This window comes from Epinephelus lanceolatus, chromosome 21 (assembly GCF_041903045.1).
Source record: "Epinephelus lanceolatus isolate andai-2023 chromosome 21, ASM4190304v1, whole genome shotgun sequence".
Classification (NCBI taxonomy): domain Eukaryota; kingdom Metazoa; phylum Chordata; class Actinopteri; order Perciformes; family Serranidae; genus Epinephelus; species Epinephelus lanceolatus.
This window is the reverse complement of record NC_135754.1, coordinates 34,132,915-34,153,003: the sequence shown is the minus strand read 5'-3', so window position 1 is coordinate 34,153,003 and position 20,089 is coordinate 34,132,915. Positions and strand designations below refer to the sequence as shown.

General features: G+C 40.6%; 2 protein-coding genes across 5 annotated transcripts in view; one reads left to right on the top strand and one right to left on the bottom strand.

Moving 5' to 3' along the window:
* skap1 (src kinase associated phosphoprotein 1) overlaps window positions 1–8,877 on the top strand; it is a 37,096-nt gene extending 28,219 nt beyond the window's left edge. For all 3 annotated transcript variants that reach the window (XM_033611669.2, XM_033611668.2, XM_033611670.2), the window contains 2 exons: window positions 7,833–7,935; window positions 8,310–8,877. In XM_033611669.2, the coding sequence (XP_033467560.1) occupies window positions 7,833–7,925 (93 nt within the window). In that variant the 3' untranslated portion in view covers window positions 7,926–7,935; window positions 8,310–8,877. The remainder of the gene's footprint in view (window positions 1–7,832; window positions 7,936–8,309) is intronic.
* A 268-nt stretch (window positions 8,878–9,145) lies between these two features.
* On the bottom strand, window positions 9,146–19,295 carry snx11 (sorting nexin 11). 2 transcript variants are annotated; one of them, XM_033611666.2, is made up of 7 exons: window positions 19,102–19,295; window positions 17,530–17,569; window positions 17,098–17,184; window positions 14,027–14,127; window positions 13,726–13,821; window positions 13,399–13,623; window positions 9,146–12,717 (listed from the first exon to the last, which is right to left on the bottom strand). In XM_033611666.2, the coding sequence occupies exons 2-7, from the start codon at window positions 17,551–17,553 to the stop codon at window positions 11,400–11,402; spliced, it is 1,851 nt and encodes a 616-aa protein (XP_033467557.1). In that variant the 5' UTR covers window positions 17,554–17,569; window positions 19,102–19,295; the 3' UTR covers window positions 9,146–11,399. The 2 variants fall into 2 exon arrangements, with proteins under 2 accessions (XP_033467557.1, XP_033467558.1); XM_033611667.2 differs by having other exon boundaries at window positions 17,530–17,564.
* Window positions 19,296–20,089: the final 794 nt, after the last annotated feature.

Below are 20,089 nucleotides of genomic sequence, written 5' to 3'. Positions count from 1 at the left end.
AGGGTTAAACAACATCAATACCAGTAATCACTATGCCCCCATTTACTTTCTGAACATGCTGATATCCCCAACGTCTAAATTCCTCTGTTAGCGAGCATTCATGTCTCGATGCAGCAGCGAAGCACCAACAGTGGCATTGTCTATTCCCAGGCCACTAGGGTGAAGTGCCATTCGGGCGCTGCGTAATGGTGCTGTTGTTCATTATGGGAGCCTCTATCACAGGGGTTAATTGAGTAGGCAGCCATGCGAAGCCCTTCCTTTCTGTTTGACATAAACTGCAGGTGAAGCCATCCTGCATCTCAGCTCTTTTTCTCTCAATCTATTTCCTCATGTTTTATGGCCATCTTGTAGTTACATGCAGAGTATCTACCAGTGAAAAGCCACCCTACTGGAAATCAATGGCTTGTAATTTGGGCACTTTTACTCTGCAGCGTAGAGGGACTTGTTCCCAGACTGTTTCTATTGGTCGGTTTGAAATTGAATCATCATGTTCTGTGTTTAGGCTAAATTATCTGAAGAGTGGAGGGAGGAAGAATTTACAGTATATTCAGCTTTTTTGTCAGTAATTATGTGGTAAAGATTGAGACATTATGTATTTCCTGCATCTTTAATCAGCAGCTGGAGCTACTGAATTTTAATTATTTGTAATATGTTCTAGCTTCAGTGCAGAAACAATAATTTTTACTTTCATAGTGCATTAAAGAAGTCAAGGTTTTAGGTTTAGATGGATAAATAAACGCTATCAGTTTGTGCTGATGGAAATGAAGCCTTTTGTTTGTAAGAGCAGATATGGCACAGGTGAATTATGCTCTTCGCAGAAGATGGACTTTTAATTGAGGCTCTCTTGGCAGTGCCAGATTAATGAGATGCCAGCCTTCTCTGTCTGTGCGTGCTGGTTGATAGGGGAAAATGTCAAAACAGCCGTGTCCATTTTTCACGCAAGGATGACAAAGGCAGCGTACTTGGGGAAACAAAGGGGACCTGGCTCGGTGCTACAGATCCGCCTCAAACAGCCTCAGCCCTGCCTGGCGTATTACTTTTCACTGTATGGATCGGATTACTGCTCCACTGAAGACCTTAAAAGCAAACGAAGTCCAGGTTGGAAGCAAGACTTGGTTTTAGTATCTCACAATCTTAATGACACAGATTACTCTTGTTTTGTCAAGCTGTACGCTGAAGTCATAACACAGTGACAGACGACGAGAGAGTATTCTAACTATCCTCTAATGGATTTAAAGAGAGGGTCTGGCTGTAAATTATTTAGAGGTGATCTCCGGACTGCTTCCGAAGTGTTAGGTTTGCTGTGACGACACGACTCCACCCGTGTCCCATTTTACGTCTTAAAAGCATCACATCTCCCCCATGAATAGCATTATTTGGATTATAGCCTGTAATCGGCTATTTGTTTTAATGAGCCCTTGGGGAGGGCTTCCCTGCGTCTTCTGTGTGTACACGCAGGCCCCCACCAGCGTTCAGTTTTACAGGGGATTCCTGAGAACCCTGACCTCGATGAGTGAAATACGGGCCCTTGGCTAGAACTCAAGTCTGTCGCTTAACTGGGGACCCAGACACATGAAATGGCCGTAATAAAACCAGGGCCCATAAATTCTCTTAGAGGGTGGGAGGCCTGGTTGTCTGTGCTGTTATGTCAACACTGACCATAATTACAAGGTAATAAGGACACGCTCTAAGTGCTAAATCAATGGTGCTAACAAACTGTTATTTTTAAAGCTGGGATGTGATTGACTGCTGAAGTGCAGAATGGGATAGCCACAGGCGTGGTGTCATATGGCTGTGAACTGAGGAGAACATGCCGATTGTATAAAAGGCCCTCATCCATCATTATTGATCTCTCACTTACTGTAAAGTGGGGGCATTTTTACTGTATTTGTGTTTTTTTTCTCCCCTGTGTGCTGCTGTGTGTGTGTGTGCGTGCATATCTGTGTATCACTGACAAAGTAAATAAATTAGGAACCTCACAACTCATATGAATCCCATTAGTTCAAGAGAATTAATCTCGTAGTGTGCCTCTGCCGCCGGTTTCAGCGATGCCTAACTTGCTTTCCGCAGAGCTCGATGGCGATGCTCAGCGCGCTGATACATGAGGTAGAAACACACCGTTAAATCCATCTTGTGAGTTTTGCTCTGGCATTTCATTTCTGAGAGCTTGCATTTTTCTAATGCGCATTATAGCTTTACACTGACATTTTAGTGTGTGATGACAAATACTGGTGAGCTCGGTTTTCTGCAATATCACACTCAGATTTTTTAACTCGATTGAAATTGTTGAGATGTTTCGCACACATTTCCATTGCATCATATCCTGTAACATGTAACAAGACATTTGTTAAAGGATTTACAATGTGTCATAACGGTATCAGATTAATTTATCACTGTGGCTTAAAGCTATTGTTTCACTTCTCCCTGACACGTGTAATGCCTGTGTACTTTGTCGGCCATGTCCCACACTGAACCATAAGGTTGTCCTGCATTCTTGCCCTCTAATTTATGTATCCAGAATCAAAAGACATGGGCTCTCCAGGTCAGCTGTCACATTCCTGTATTCCCACAGGCACTCATGGAGAACGGCGGGATGGAGTGGGAAGAGATTTATGGCACAAACCCATCCAGGGTCCTTAAAACTCTGGCAAGCACCGCTGCCACCTCTTCCTCTTTCTCTCCATCGCCCTGTTCTCCTCTCCCTCTCCACTCGTCGTCCAACCAAAACTCAGAGAGAGGGAGACGGGCCAGCCAATCCAGTGCGTCTCCCAAAGCAGAGCGTCACATCACATTTGGCCAAAGTGTTCAGCTGCAGCTGCTTGTTAGAGACAATGAGAACATGGACACCACTGACACCTTGTGGCGGTTTCTCACAGAGTCTTGTAACAGGACAGTTTTATTAAAGACAACTTACACAAACACCAAAAGCTGATTTACAGCCTTTTATATTTATTGTTGTGATTTATAGCCTCTTATAAATACAAGTTATGATAATAAATATTGAAAGAAGAGATTCTAAAACTCATTTTGTGTTGAAAACGCGACTCGTTTTATATCCAGGCTACCTGTGACAGTCTTATTTTAGGGTCATAGGCTTCTTCTGTGTTTAACAAGCCGCTTTGGGCCACTGCCCACAGGTCACAACAGCTGAATACAGCTGAAGAAAAGGAAAAGTGGGCAAACAATCAGATGGGAAAAGTCAAGCAAGAGAGACAAAGAGGGTGGATCCCTTTATTCTTTTGTGTGAACCCTGTCCCCCCTCTCCTTTCTCCTTTTCTCTGTCACACACCCATTTAAAGACCCCTGGCTGCTATTGTGGCCATAGACACCAAGACGCTATAGACAGGCAAGACATCCTATTTACCACCCAAAGTAGCAGGGGGTGAGTCTGGGGTTTGGGGTCATGCAGGAGGCAGCGGTCATCCCCCGGTCAACTACAGTAGGTCATTATTCAGCCCAAGCCAATAGCCCAGAACCGCGTCCGAGCAACCCACCCCCAATCCATTCTGCTTAATTATTATAAATGAGGGGCGGCGTAAACAGCCATCATTACAGACACTCAGTGGCATACACAAATCCACTTTAAATTGCTATTAAGTTAAGGAGCTATCTGTAATCCCAGGCGTGCATTAGAAAGGAGCGAGTAGGTTTTCTTTTTATTAAATCTCATCGTCCCTGAGATATTTTCAAACGTTCTCATGCTCTGTCATGTTTCCAATTTGAAGCCAATTCACTGATTTAATTAAAAGCCCACTTGGAAAAAACGGACACTAAGTAGCCATTTCGATCTCTGGTTGTGTGGAATTATCGTCCATATTTCTGGATGGATTTCGACAAGATTTCTTTTGGCACAGAATCCTTATAACTGCCCCCAAAATAAGCGCTTTTCCCCGCACAGTTTCAGGTATTGCCAGCTCATTCGTGAGGTGTTACCTGTGTGGGCAGCGAGGAGAGCTCGCTAACCTAATAGCGGGTTACAGATCATGGGCTTCTGCCTGGTGGAGCTGTCCATGTTTCTTTGTTAGAGTGACCAGTGATGGAAGAACTGCAGAGAGCTGCAGTGTATCTGATGAGTCTATGTAGACGAGAAAGAAATGCAGGGGGGAAAAAAAAACAACAGAGAGGATGCAAGCGGAAAGGCTGCTACAGGAGAGATGGAACGAGAGGAAAGGGGAGGAAAGGAGGGAGGGGGTTGGAAATGGGGAGGGAGGGAGGGAGGGAGGGAGGGAGAGATTGTAACACCCAGGCGGCGGGTTCAGCAGCAGGGCAATGAGAGACTTCCTGCGCTCCATCACGCCCAAGGCCTGCCTCAGTCAGCTGGTGGCCGAGGAAAGATGCCTCATGTGTCAGGCTTATTAGCACTCCCCCTAGTTTGTATGCATTTGGGATTGTGTGTGTGTGTGAGTGTGTGTGTTTCATCTGGGAGCGCATGTGTGTGAGAACAAGATGAGAAAGGAAAAGAGAGTAAGAAGAGGACATGCAGTCTGAACCTCTACAGAATTGTACTATAAGAAAAAAGGTGTTTTCTGAAAGAGAGACATTAAAGCTGTGTTTTGTTTAGGCACATGATGGTGATGATGGCGTCACCCGCCTCACCCGTTGTCTTTTACCGCAATCCAACCAACCTCGACTCACCTTCTCCTCGCTTCAGGCTCGGGTAGCTGTCAATCCGTCCTCCGGTCGGGAACATGAGCGATGGGCCTATCAGAATGCCACCATTAGCCAGCCCCCTGAGTGGTAAATAAACGATCGCGCCGGTACACTGCAGGTGTTGTCATGGCAACCCACTCTCAGTGCCAGCCCCGCCCACGCTCATTCCCACTCTCTCGGTGGAGGAGTCACCGGGAGGTCAACGAGTCAACGCGCCGCAGCCGCCACGACACGGCGCTGTTTGGCCCCCTCCCCTTTTTCCTCCCTCTGCTCCCACACAGATTTGATCTGCATCCAGGTTGCAGCAAACACCGACTGTGATATGTGACAACATACTGTGTGTCCTGCTACATCTTGTTAATGAGATAAAAGCAGACATTTCCCAGAACTCAGCCGCTCGAGGACGCCTGATTTTTCTCACCCCAGAGCATTTTGGAGGGAACATCTTCCATTTCAGACCAACAACTTGCCACAGTGAGCCGAGATATGCCTGTTCTTTGCCCCAACCATAACATTTCACAGCTTAAGATGCAACATCACAAAAACAAATCAACCTAAAAGACAAAAAGAGGAAAACAAACAGAAGGAAGAGGACATTGAGGAGTTAGCATAGTTTTTGTCATTTGGATAATTTACTCTCCACGCCTCTTGGAATGTCCCTATTACAGCAGGTGTACTCTGGATGAACCCATTTCAAGTATGAGGAAGATGGACTCTGCACGCCTGACAGACTTCCACCGCCATTGGCGCCCACTCTGTGATGTAGCAGTTGTATTAAAATGGCGGCGCTGATAATCCAAAAGACCTTTCTCAGGGAGAATTTGAGACCGACTGCACAGATGGGCCGCGGAGATAAATAAAACTCTCTGTCACTACGGTTGGTGGAATAGTGCTGCGACGCCCCCAAGGGAGAGAAAAACTGTTTCGCTCCCTCTCTGCGATGCCTCCCCCCGTCCGTCTGTCTCCCCTCTCCTCCTCTTCTGTTCACGTTATCACGAATGGGAACCAGAGCCAGCTTTCCGCAACTGGGCTTTTCCCTCTACAGTCTTATGGGGGGCATAAAAAAGGCCATTTTGGCCTTAACTTTCCCCCTGCTTTATGAGCTCAAACACACACTGAATTGTCAGTCAGAGTTTGTCAGAGAGCCAAGCATACTGGAGCGTCCCAGTGTGAGCTGTCACCGAGGTTCGTAGGGGAAAACGATGAGGCCTGGATGGACAATCTGCTTATTGTGGGTACCTGTTTGTGCTGTAACAACACTTGAGTCTTGTGGTTTATCACTTTCTAAGCGGTCCATTCATCCTTGCTGTCCAAACCCCTCTCATTAGCTGCAGGCCTCATTCCTCTGGTTGGAGGGAGGTGTCAGGTCCTGATGATGGGCTGCACCTTTGACAAAATGCTATTCATCATGTCGGAGTATGTGTCTGTTTTCACAACTAGAACCTGTTAGAGCAAGAAGTGAAGCGATTCCAATCTCAGACATGTAAAACGTACATGTACATGTGTCTGCTCGCACGTACGTAGTATGTGCTTGTGTGTAGTTTAGCGTTTCATCTTCTCCTCAGCCCCGAGATAAACTGTTCACGCAGCCATTCTCAATCTGCTGGAGAACAGAGGAGAGATGAGTGGCCAGGCTTTTCATTCCATCAGGGCAGGGAAATGACGGCCGGCTGGTGCCTCCTCTGTTCCTACTGCTGGGCTTCGACGCCCCTCTGATCTCTGGCCAAATATTGATCCAGTACGGATCTAGTTAGAGCCCAACTGCTGCGATCAGATGATCATGTGGTGCTTAATCTGACTCAAGTTCCTGAATGCAAGAATGAATGAAATTTTTGTCTTAATTCAGAGTTTTTTGATGTGGAAAATGTGCCTAAAATATCAGCATGTTTTCAATTCTTTATGGGCCGTGACTACAGAATATTTTCACTTCTAATTAATGTCTATTATTTAACTAAGTCACCTTTATGTGTGTATTAGGAGTGTGTGAATTTTATCCAACATGAATTTGATTGCGATTATTTCACTGATGATTACATGCAACATAAAATCTCACCCACAATTTGATTCAATTAATTTTGATACTTGCAAAAGGTACATCACAAACGCAGATTGTAAAATGCTGCTTAAGGCGTTCAGCCAACATAATGAGACGCTACACTAAACCTCTATTTTTTAAGGAGTGACATTTATTTTTAAGATCAGATTTTAGTCTCTAACAGCAGCTCAGTGTGTCGAAATTATATTTTCATTATCAACACCTTCTTGTAGGAAACTTTTCCTCCTATTTGGCTCACAAATTTATTTTTATTTAGTTAGTTTAAATGGGGGCATTGTATTTCTTAATTACAGAAACAAGTCAGGTGAAATGTTTTTTTTTTATGACAAAGTATGTGATTTTAATTTTTGAATTTAATTGATTAAAACTTTCCAAATGGATGCAAAGTATTTTATTTTTTCAAGCCAAATGTACCAAATTATTGCAAATGCCACCCAGGCAGAATGAAAACATCCACTATCATTTTCTAAAGCATCTTATTTTGTTTTAAGCCTTCAAGGTATTGCACTTTTGGTGATATTAAAACTGGGAGACGTGATTTTATTAACTTCACCGAGGTCTTATTTTTGTAAGACACCAGTTTAATTTGCCGAGTATTTAATCTTTTTCTGTGTGTAAATGGAAGACTCCTGTTTGCTGTTTCCTTTTTAAGCACAGTGCAGAAATGAAGTCTTGTCATAATTAGTCTGGGGGAACAGGCAGGCTGTTGTTATGGCTCCTGAGCAGTAAAAAAAAGCAGTTTTATTTTAGACACAGTCTCAATGGTCTTGTTTACCTTTTTACCCATTTTTGAAAGAAAACCCTGGAGGCTAATGCACCCCAGTGTCTGTCATAGTATTGTACATGACTGTTTCGCAGGTGGGATCTAGACTCTCCTGGATTCCCTCTGCTAAAGTTCAGATTATACAGTTTTAACCTTATTATTTTAGTCGCCACTGGAAGGGATCGAGGCCACGTGTAATTGCCGTTCAAATCATTTAAATGGTTGTTCTAATGTTAATAACATGAGACAAACGGTGCACTCAGATCAAATAAAAGTGAGATTGGTGCTTCATCCTGCTTCGTTTACTTGTCCTTGGACCCCTCGGAGACTCACGGTTGTTTATTTGTTCATTTTGGGTTGCAGGAGTACAACATTCACGGCTGGTGGGTCGGCGAGCTGAATGGCGCTGTGGGTATCGTCCCCAAGGATTTCCTGCACCCTGCCTACATCCTCTGAGCTCCAACAGGTACCGAGGCACTCTCTTATCATCAGCATTATGGACCATTACAGTGGCCTAATACACAGAAACAGTCCCCCTGGTACTCATCCAGATTGCCATTGAGGTATATTCAGTCGTTGACCTGCCATTTATGGCATCTGCTGGCTGGAAGAAGTACTGCATAAAGCCATCCGAGCAGGGCAATGGGTGAGAATAAATATGTGCAGCAAACGCATGATTACAGCGTCGGTTGTCCTATTTAAGAAAATGATTCCCTAATACTGTTAGATAAGCACAGCTCAGAATGAATCCTGAATTATTAATGCATGTTTCTCTGATAGTGTGCTTATTTATTTATTTTTATACATATACTTACATACTTTTTTTTTTTTTTTTTACAGTGTTGCTGCTGACACATCCGGCCATGAATTTCACAGACCGCTCATCAGATAATCTTTTGTCATTGGAAAAATGAGACTGTAAGTTATATCATGTAAATCTGTCGCGGTGATAATTATTCCTGTACACTATGGACTATTTGTACAGGTCTTATCTACAATATTAATATGCAAACTAAAGCTAAAACAATTAGTCGATCAATCAGTTAGGTCTCTGTCAGAAAATTAAGCACCAGCTACTTTAATAATTGATTAATGATTTCAGTAATTTTCCAACAAAAGCCTCTCAGACGTGGTTTGGTGCTTTTCTTTGTTTTATATCATTATAAATTAAATATATTTGTGTTTTTGACTGCACATTTGACAAGAAAGTAATTTAAGGGGACGTCACTGGGCTGTGGTAAATAATGATGGGATTTTTTCAGACTGTTTGTTTTAATTTTTCATGGATTGATTATTCAGAAGATTAACTAACAGGATGATGAATAATGAAATTATATTATAATTATTGTCGACTGATACATTTATAAATTCACTGGTTAAAATGAGCAATAAATAACCATTCGTTTTCTTTTGTTTCATCCCTGACTTACATTTTAATAAGCTGCAGATGTTATGTACAATATGTAAAATATTTTAAAGCTGCACTGTATATTTCACACCTAAATCCCCCAAAGTAGTAACAGCCTTTACTGCCTGTCTCTGATGTTCGGTTGAAATGATGTGTGGTTATTAAACTGCTTTATTTTTAGCCACTGGGTGGCAGGATTGCTCCAGTATCTTGTCTTGAAGGCATGAGATGTGTTTGGTTGGACACAGAAACCACAAACAGTCACATGTAACACAGTAAAGAAGAAAAACTATTTATTTGAAATAAAATTAGATTTACATGGACACAGTCACTCAGGTTGTTATCACTGCCCTTGTAGATCCACGTTATAAAATTGAGGTCTCCTCCGAAGCTGGAACATTCTTTAAAAAAATGTTTTTGAAAGCAACTTGTCAAAAAAAACAAACCAAAAAAAACCCCAACTTGTATTCATTTACAATATAAAAAAGCTAAACCCAGTACTCTACAATCCTCCTACCAGATCCCACGGCTGTGACACGGGACAAGTGACTCATGAAGCTTTCTGTTGTGCAACGGCACAGTAATCTCTGGGTCCCTTCTTTAAATGGACCAAAATAATTAGAATCACAAGCAGCAGCTGTAGTGTGAGGAAAAAATGTCAAGGTCAAACTGCAGCCACGTTAAAGACAAACTGGAATTAAAGGTCGACTGTGTAGGATTCAGTGGCATTTAGCAGTGAGGTTACAGAACTGAGACCTCTCCTGTGTGGGCGACGCAAAACTCAAATTGCCCTGTCTAAAGCCAGTGTTTGGGTTTCTCCATTTTGGGCTAATGTAAAACAACATGGATGACTCCGCGGAGGAGGACCTGCTCTGTTTGTAGATATTAGGATTCTAATTTTCTGGTGATTATACACTCATGAAAACACAATTATGGATATTATATTCCATTTCTGCCAACAGATCCCAAATCCTAAACACTGGACTTTTCGGACTGTGCCCACAGAAGTATACTTTGTTTAAATGTAGTGATTCACAAAGAAAAATGGTAGTTATTTAGAACATGAACTCAATAATCTGGAGAAACTACATGTAAACTGTGCACCAGACTGACGATAAAGCTTAGTATATGTAAACCATGGTGTTTCCTCTTTCGGGAGTTTTGAGCTTCAAAAAAAAAAAATCAAGTAACAGCAGAAAGTGTTACTGAAATTACAAGAATGCACATTATCACATTATTATTACACCACTGTAAAGGTGCCGGTGTGTCCATTGCACAGAGGTTCCAATTCTTATTCTGATCATTTATTATAATGACATAAAATACAATGAACATAACCAAATTTCGTGGGCTGAACAATTCGTTCTTTACTCTCTCTCCCTGCCTGTAAAACAATTTGTTGAGAACATCGTGTGCCACTCATTAGATGTACGCTTGGCCTCAATCCAAACATGTTACTTAACCAAACTGATGTAAATCTGTGATACTGAGTTCTGTTTCATCTGTAGACAAATCAAGCCAGCTAGAGTTACTATGCATCATAACAGGATGTGACGATTATAACAGGATTTTCGAGATGTTTAAGAACAGCCACTTTTTAAACTTGCAATATTGGGATTAGATAGGACGCAGTTAAAATATGCAGGGTTTTTATGGGTTTCACATTAAGTGAGGCTGTAAATAAGAGTGATAATGGCTGTGTGTGATTCTCCAGTGACTGTAAGGATAGATTCAGACTGTTTTTGGTTGCTGTAATTGTTTCTACCGTCCATACTGGCTGTGAGGAGATCTTGTCCAGACCTCAATGTTTGTAGACTTGTCTGCGTCAGACTACTGAAACTTCATTTTAGCTTATGCTGAACATTTTTGACCAGAATTTGGTTTTCTTCATAGAGAAGGTATCTCTTGACGGTCAGTATGGACAGTGGGATCAATTAAAGCAACCAAAGTGTCTTTTAAAGTACATACAGTGTCAATATAGTCTGAAACAAAATGTGAATCTTTCCTTTAATTCAAGTGTATATTCTTTCCATATTTTGGACCAGTTCTCCCACAAAGTAACGCCTAGGTTTCAGAGCAGTCACATTAAACTTAAAACATTTATGAAATCACATTGTATGTTTACACAACAATAAAAACCTTTAGCTCTTTATATGAGTCAACGCCATGATGATGCTGTTGTGAACGTGAGCACCCTCTGCTGTTCCTGAAAAGCCAATCATCATCATCCTCAGAGGATAAAATCAGTGCCTATGTTTAGTTTACCTGAGTGTAAATGAAGATGCACATTTTAAAATGGAATACTATTTTTAAAAGCAAAAGTTAGACCTATAACATGTGTGACAGACCGGATCATCTGCGCTGTGAAGACTGTAAATAATGAGCAGACTTTTTATGCATCTTGTTGATGTGTATGTGTGTGTGTGTGTGTGTGTGTGTGTGTGATCGAATGTGTCTTTGGCAGACGACAACTTCCACTATCCATTTTCTGGGTTCTGCGATGTGGTGCCATTCAGCTGTCACTAATGTACCTCCACCTCATGAGTCTCCTCTGAGGCGTCCAAAGACAGCAAGGACAAGGTTTCCTGCTCTGTGCATTTACTATCAGCCAAGCCAGGCGTGCAGCTTCTCTCTAAGATTCTAAAGTCACTATTTTCAGTCAAATCTCCACTGGTTACAGTCGAGTTAAGGTCCAGAGATTTACTAAAGTCACTGATGTCAGTTATGTATTGCACGTCTTTGTCCTCCTGGGCGGATATGTCCTGTTTTTCCACAGGGCATCCATTCATGTGTAGGTCTAAAATGTTTCTGCTGGAGACTTTTACTTCTGACCAGTGAGTGACCTCCTCAGGAGACGTCTTCATGTAGCCGTTTGCAGCCTGGAAAGAGTCCTCGGTCTCGTCACACACGCTTTCTTCATCGCTGACCTTGACGATGCTCTCATTGGAAGATGAGTGGCTATCCTCGTTGCTGTCATCTTTGGTCCTGACCACATCCACTTCCTGTCCGACTTGGTCCATTTGTTCAACAATGTCTTCTTCATGGATTTCTGACTCAAGTGTCGTCTCCTCTTTGCTCTCAGATTCATCACTTTTTTCGTCGTCTGGTTCTTTCTGTCCGTCTGAGCTCTTAAACTCCTCTGGACAGCTGACATCTTCAGCGTGAACCTCGGAGCTAACAATGTGGTCATGACCATTAACTTCAGAGATTGCATGAATTTCTAAAACCTGCTTCTCAGAGCAGACAACGTCAAGAAGCTCCTGCTGAGATCCAGCTTCACTTTCTGGTCCCTGTTCCTTAAAATCTAAAGTTACTACAGAATTTACACATTTTTCTGGCTCACAGTCAAACTTCTCTATTTTTGCCTCTTCAGAACTTTCAGCCTTCTCCTCTGTGTCTGAATGAGGACGACTCTGTTCTTCTGTATCTAATGTCACAGTGCTCTCCTCTCTGACTGAACACTCCTCCTCAAGCAAGCTGTCCACCCCACATTTCTCCTCAAAGTCAGCCCCCATGGGCGAGTGCACCTCCACTGGTGTCTGTATCTGACAGCTCCTCTGCTGGGTCTGTTCTGTAAGGCTGAGGCTCTCAGGGACATCCTGGCTGTCACCCAGGAAAAAGGTCACCTCTGACGGGGAACAGTCCTCGAAAATGGCCTCTAAGTGGTTGTTCTTCTGGAGGACCTTCACTGAGGATTTCTCCTTGTGCTCAAACTCAACTGTGTCCTTATTACAGACCTCCAATAAGTCGTCTAGAGGGTCAGGGTCGCCACAAGACAAAAGCTCAGGACAGAAGGTCTCTTTAGGTTGCATGCAGGAGGTGGGTTGATGAGGAGCTGGGCTGTGGAGTGGGCAAGAAAAACATTTACTTTAACTGACAGTAACAACAAAACAGGAACTTGCATTCTGGAAAATCTGCTTGGTCACTTTCCTGCAGAGCACTGAGAGATACCACTCTCATGTCTGTGTTCGTATGAAGCTACAGCCGGCAGCTTTAACTTTGCGTACAGACTGAAAATGGCTAGTCTGGCTCTGTCTGACTACAACGCCTAGCAACACCTCTAAAGCTCAATAATGAATACTCGGTAATTTAATTATTCTGTACAAATACAGAAGTGTGGAAACCGCAAGGTTTTATTTTAGAGGGGATTGTGTGTTGGACTATTTCTTGGCCAGGCAGGTGGTAGTGGTGTATTCGTCATCTTCTGACAGAGCCAGATTAACTGTTTCCCCTTTTTTCCGTTAGTTGCACTAAACTAAGCTAACTGGCTTCATAAAGCTTCATATTAACTGTAATGATATTAAAGTGGAAACAATATTCTATCAAACTCTTGTCAAAAAAGCATTGATTTCTTTACTTCAATACATAGTGCTTAATCCTTGAAAATATGCAGCACATTTTAGATTTTTTCATATCAACTATAGAATGACAGACACAGTAAGAATACACTTCAGTAGAAGAGAAAATGCAAAGGTAACAGTTTTTTTGCCACATTACATCAGTAGTTTAGATCCCTCATACCTCTCCATGGACTCATACGAAACGGTCAAACTCGGTTCTTTGATGGAGTCGTCCTCCAGAGCCTGAGCAAGGCCCCGATTGGACGAGGCGTAGGTGAGGATGGCCTCCGTCACAGTGTACGGAGTGTGGCCCTGCACACAGTCCTGGATGTGACCGACTGGCAGCTGAGTCTGCAGGAAGAGGTGGAGCTGGCTGTCTGACAGACATACTGTCATGTTCACCACGCTGCCAGGACAAAAGGTAATAGTTACCTCTCACAGTAGCTTGCATTACAAAACTGTAATTTATCACAGCAGATGAGATTTTTTTTTTTTTTGAAGAACTGACCTGTCCAAAAAGGCCTGAAGTCCTTTCCTTCTCCTCTCCAGGAAGTCCTCATTGCTGAAGGAGAAGAAGGATTTTCCTGGAAGGTCTGGGACTGGCCTACAAGGATGAAAAGTAACCATGTTTGTAGATATTTGCCACAATAAATATGACCCAGAAATGCCACGTGGGTGAACTTCAGAAAAGGATGATGCATGCAGGCAAATTTGTGTCAACTATGCGTTTCTCTTTTACCACAATTGCGTAAGAAAGGACATTAAAAGAAGCTAAAAATAGGACAAGCCGGTCACTTTTCACAACTTACACCAAACCAGCGTTCTTCTGAAGCTTCTTCTTGAGCCATTCAAATTCACTGTAGCGCCGACGCACGCAGGACGTCTTCGCCGTGAAGGCTTTACTGTTGGTCTGGAAATTAAAAAAAACATACATATTAGAGTCAACAATACTGGATTAACTTTTCTAACTTCACAACAGAAACACTGTCAGTGGGTCCCTTTTTATTTCCTGTTGGGATGTTTGTCAGTGCAGTAACTGACATGAAGCTATTCAATAGGTTCCTCCGTAGCTGACAGGAAGTAAACAGGGACCAAAGCTGTTCCCCTGACAACAGAATAGCCATGAAAGGATCTGTACAAACAGACAGTGTAAAATCCCATTAAAGGGTAGCCTGGCAATATTTTACATTCTTCCTATTGTCAACAAATCCCAAGAAAGAAGACCAAAACCAAAATGACTTTTAGAAGCTAATATATTTTCTTCCTCTGTGTCATAGTGCTCCAATTTTGACAAAAAACTTGACAGACAGCGTCCAACAGGAGCCCCAAATATGGATTAATCCACAGCTGAAAATAGTCCCCACAAATGCACTACATCTTCCTGTTGGATAAAAACTACAGTGCGCAGCTTTTTAAGCAAAATACTGAACCTTAATTTAAACTCAAACAAAATATGTGTGACCAGTTTTGAAAGATTTACATATTCAAGAGAAACCAGTTATGGACATGGTGCTTGGTTACCCATTAATTATCCTTTAATTCTAAAATTGTATTACAATATTATTACATTGTATTTGATGTATTACAGTGTATTCACATTTGTTCTTTCAAATTTGGTGACGAATGTAACTGGAATGACTCTGCTGTTGACTTTTTGGCAGAACTAAAACGTTATCACGTCAGATTTGTTCCAGTAATGTGTGACACAGTCAACTGATTTGCACCACAAGCTCTCTTCTGACCGCTCGTAATCAATTACAAGAAGTGTTGGTTAAGTTCTCATCATCAAAAACAAACTCCATCAGAAGGTGAAAGTCCTCAGAAACATCACTTCTTCATTATGCATCCGTTTCCATCAGTCAGTTCATTTAAAGCCACAGTGCAATGAGTTGGTGGGAAAGTCAAGAAAAAGTACTTCCACCACAACCAACTATTCTGATAATAGAATAATTGTTTTAGTGGTTTCTCAAGCAAAAATACCAAACATTTGCTGGTTCCTGCTTCTCATACCTGAGTACACAATGCTTTTCTTTGTCTTATATGATGGTAAACACAATATATATGAGTTTGAGACTGATGGTTGGGCAAAACAAGATGATGTGCCTTTTGGCTATGGGAAATTATAACAGGAATTTTCACTTTTTAACACTTCATAGACAAAATAATTCATCAGTTTACTGAGAAACTAATCTGCAGGATAACTGATATTGAATATAATTGTTGGCTGCAGCCCAACATGTTGTACTGTGAAGAGCAATCAGACATTGAGCCATGTTTGGGTGTCTTTTTTAGGAGTTTTAAAATAGTCTATATAAGTAAGTGTTTAGGTTAAAAATGTAAGGCCTAGTCCACACATACACAGGATTTGTTTATGTAGTTTTTTGTATACGTTTTTAGCCTTTCATCCACACACAAACTGCATCTTAAGTAACTTGAAACAGATCTTTTGTAACACTACTTCCAGGGCGAAGATTTTCAGAAGCTCTGTTTTCAATGTTGACGTCTAGACTGAAAAACTGAGTTTTTACCTTGTGATATCTGCGTGTGCAAAGTTATCTCCTTTATGAAATCTCACAAATGAGGTGACATTTTGTGCAGTGGGAGACGTGGCCAAAATAGTGGTGTTTCTAGTCTGTTTACATCTAAACATACAGTTACTCTACTCTTATATTTAGGAAAACAAGCATCAGAATAAGCTACCAAGGTCACTGCTGCAGGTAGCCCTCTAGCCGTCTAGCTTCTGATTGGCCAACATCATCTTCACTTTTGGATGATCGGGTTAAATCTCCACTCGTTGGTTTAGCATTTCAGTTTTGTTTTTGTTGGGTTTTTTTTAAACAGTCCCTGTGTGGTCAGGTTTTTTTTTTTTTTGAGAACTAGGGAGGAAAACCCATGTTTTAAAACTACCAGTGAACTAGGCCTTACACAACAGCTGAAATAGTTACTTGTGCAGGTTTAGTGATAGGTGACAAAGGCAGTGAGAAGATAAGAAATCTAGAAAAGCTATTTTCTGGAATTCTAATAATAACATTGAGTACATTTTTGGGAATCACTTTAACCTGTGGAAAAAAACAACAGCATATCAACGACAAACAAAATGATGAAAGATCATGTGAGGTCAGGTGATCTGAGCCAATTTCATGAGTCAACACCCTCATAGCACATCCGTCTGGGCTTGGAGCCTTGCTGCTGACACAGCATTCCTCAACACACAGGCTGCTGCCCAGACAACAGCATCAACTCCTGTCCAAACAAAATGTAAGGAATCCATGCTGCTGCAAACACAGAGGTTTACAGAGACTGGAGTTTGGTTAAACTCAAATTGAAAGGGTCTCAAAAGTCTTATGGGATTAGTATGTGAAGCTCCAGGCTGTCTAAATCTCCTGTTACCTTTTGAAAGTATTTTGTTGTATGAGACAGGTTTAATAGTTTAAAACTACTAGCAATTCTTATCAGGCGAGTATCATCAAATATTCTTTTTTTTAGGGTGAGGCTACTTTATTTGTGTAGCACCTTTAAACCACAAATAGTCCTCAATGTCTTTCATCTGCGTTCAATCGCATTAGAAGTCAACAACTTCACTTGTTTTCTAATTATACTGGTGATTATCTTCCAGAAATAATTTCAGAAAATAGCAAAAAATGCACCTCTCAATCTTCCATACCTCAACATATTGCCATCAGATGTCTGGCCAACAGTCCAGAACTTAAAAATACTCAATTTGCAATTAAATTAAACAACAAAAAAACAGCAAATCCTCACATGGAGAGAAGCTGAACCCACAAAATGTTTGACATTTCTGCTTGAAAACTGAGCTCAGCTCCCAAGTAGATCACGCTAAAATGACCGGATATATACTAGTGTAAATGTTAATACTCACATGTAGAAATATTTTATAATCCACATAGGAATTCCAGGAGCCTTCGTTGTGCATGCGGGGATCTTGGACCCGCACTGCAACAAATTCCTAAAAGGACACAAACAAAGTCACTGTTTTGCAAGCTTAAATAAAAACTGGTGTTTGTGTGTTTTGCTCAAACCAACAGATTGAGATCAGTACAGTAGATAAGCGTGCAGACACGACACATGCTACCACACATGGACCAACAAATTCCCCCGGGGATTAATAAAGTATTTCTGATTCTGATTCTGATCTCTTCAAAGAGAGGAAGTTCCTCAAATGTTTGTAAACTCATCAATGGAAGTTTTGTTCTTTGACATTTATGTGAAATTTTTAAAAGAGAAGAGAACTGACATTAGAAATTACTATTTAGATTTAGTGTAGAAAAAGAAAGACAGGGGGGTTACTTACATCCTCTTCTTGATTGCTGATCATCCTACTGAGTGCTGCACTGCAACGAAAGAAGAAATCAATGAGGAGGAAATTTAAAAAGATCAAACTGCATGTCTTCTATAGTGTTGTCATGAGCTGATGACTCATCCAACAAAAGAGAAGCTGGTCAGCGAAAAAACACTGAGTCACACTAGCATGCATCTCTCTATGTCATTAAGGTGTTATGGCTGGTGATTCAGACTCTAAAGAGCTTTTTTAAAGAGTTTAAAGCAAAGTGACCTCCTCTGGACTTATAGTAGTGTGTTGAGTCTCTTTGCTGCTTTGTAAAATCCTCCATAAGAAGCCAATAACCCAGATACTTTACAGCTGGTAGGCCAAGATTCCTTTAAACTAGTGTCAGTCTAGCACACCCATAAAAATAAGCCTGCTAAAAGAAAAACATACCAATAATCAGGAGTGGCACACCAGTGAGGACTGATGTCACCCATTAGGGCTGCAACTAACAATTATTTTGATTATTGAGTGATCTGTTGACTGTCTTCTTGAATTATCAATTAGTTATTTGCTATAAAATGTCACAAAACACAAAGAAACGTCCATGGTAATGTCTCTAAAGTGCAATTTTGTCTTGACTCCAGCTGCCCCGAAAATACTTCAATAAATTTGCAATGATATGAAGAGAGACAAACACGTAGGACAGGCATGTATCAATTATAGCTTATGCGAATTCATAATAGAGTCATTTGCAGACTATTTTGATTAATCAATTAGTTGTTCACTATAAGATGTCAAAAGATAGAAAGAAATATCAAAGATGATGTCTCACAATCGCCTTTTTGTCTGACTACAGCCCCTCCAAAAATGAATAAATAGCAAAGATATAAAAAGAGAGGCTAAAACAAATTATTTTCATTACTGAGTAACCTGCAGGATGTTTTTTTTTTTATTAATCAATAAGTTCTTTACTCTAAATTATCAGAAAATATAAAGAAATGTGCGAGGTGATGTCTCCAAATTAGTCTTTAGTTTGACTATACCATAAGCACATATATTTTTAATATTAACACAAAATCCTCACATTTGAGAACTGATAATCAACTGAAAATACATAGATTTCAGACGGTGTTGCTGATCAATAACACACAGAAACTAACTTCCATCACCACGTTTCTTCCTCTAACTTCACAGCTACTCAACATCAAAACGAACAATGTGTTCTAGCTGGTGGGTGTTTCCTCATTTAGTGTTTTATGTCCTAAATTTGTTTAAATTTCATAAATAACTGTCAGAAACTGCCAGAATTTAACAGCTTGTGGGCAATATTTATTATCCAGTCTACTTGTAGGGTGTAAAGAAACTCAAAGTAACATAAATATAAAATAAGATGGAGAGAGGGTACACAGTTTATGGTTTAAACCCCCCAACTACTCCACATGTCATGTCATGTAATAAAAGCTACCGACTTCCCAAACACTAACGTAAACCAGCTGTCTGACCCGAATAATCACCACTTCTAAACAATCTAACGTTAGCTAACTTACAGAAAACAAATGCTAACCTAAATGCTAATCCTAGCCAACAACTACTTACTTTCATCGGGGAAAATGTCGGCCGATGTGGCAACGTTAGTCTCCAGCCGGCTGTGGTCGGTGTGGCCCCGCTGCTTGATGTTCTTCTTTTATTGAACTACAAATTCCTCAAATAAGGAGGCTTGTTGTTTTTTCCGAACAGCTCCTTTCTCCATTTCGCAAGTCATAAGCAGGCGTCAACCGCCGCAACGTCACGCTGTGACGTTACAGCTTCCGGTACGTTATTTTCTTTTCCTACCCGCTTTGAGCTAAGTCCCGCCCTGCTGTGCTGTGATTGGTTAGTAACATCGGCTGGATGTGATCATTGGGTGAGAGCAGCGAGCCTACACCGGAATGGGAAGTATATATTATAAATTATTATTTTATTTTATTTTACTGCATTTCAGTCTATATCTTGTTGTTTTACTTTATTTTATTCAGTGTTGTTTTTATTTTATTTTACTTATTTATGTATTTTTTCAGTAAGCAAAAATAATTTGACATTCACAAAAGTAAATTCTATGAAGAAAACCTGTATTTTAAGTTTTTATAAATTAAATGCCACAATACATGCAAACTATTCAGCACTAGACAAACCCTTAAAGACAAAATAAATTTTATTATTTTTTTATTTATTATCTGAATCCTTTCATTTTCATCACATAATTTTTATATAGGTCTGTTGTTTGGCACTCTTTTTGCAAAAACTAAAATGTAAAAATAAAGAAATAATAAATAAAAATAAACAAAAAAAAAAGATTCTGAAATGGCTAGCTGAAATAGAGAGATAGAGAGAGATGTAGAGCACAAGAACTGCACCTTGTAATATAAATTTTGTATATTAATAATAATGATATTTTCCATTTTTGTGTAAAGAAAATTGTGCAGTAATTTATTACAAAATAGGAAAAACACTGATACTTCTGAAGGGCATATGTCAAGATAATAACAATTACCTTTTTCCTTTTTTTAAAAATGGTATTTTAATGCAACTGCTTAAATATTAAATA

Coding starts and splice junctions, on each gene's coding strand:
- snx11 (XM_033611666.2), bottom strand. CDS start 17,553: ATGATCAGCAATCAAGAAGAGGAT. Junction 14,128..17,097: donor ATTATAAAATATTTCTACAT/GTGAGTATTAAC, acceptor TTTAATTTCCAG/ACCAACAGTAAAGCCTTCAC. Junction 13,624..13,725: donor CTTCAGGCCTTTTTGGACAG/GTCAGTTCTTCA, acceptor TTGTCCTGGCAG/CGTGGTGAACATGACAGTAT.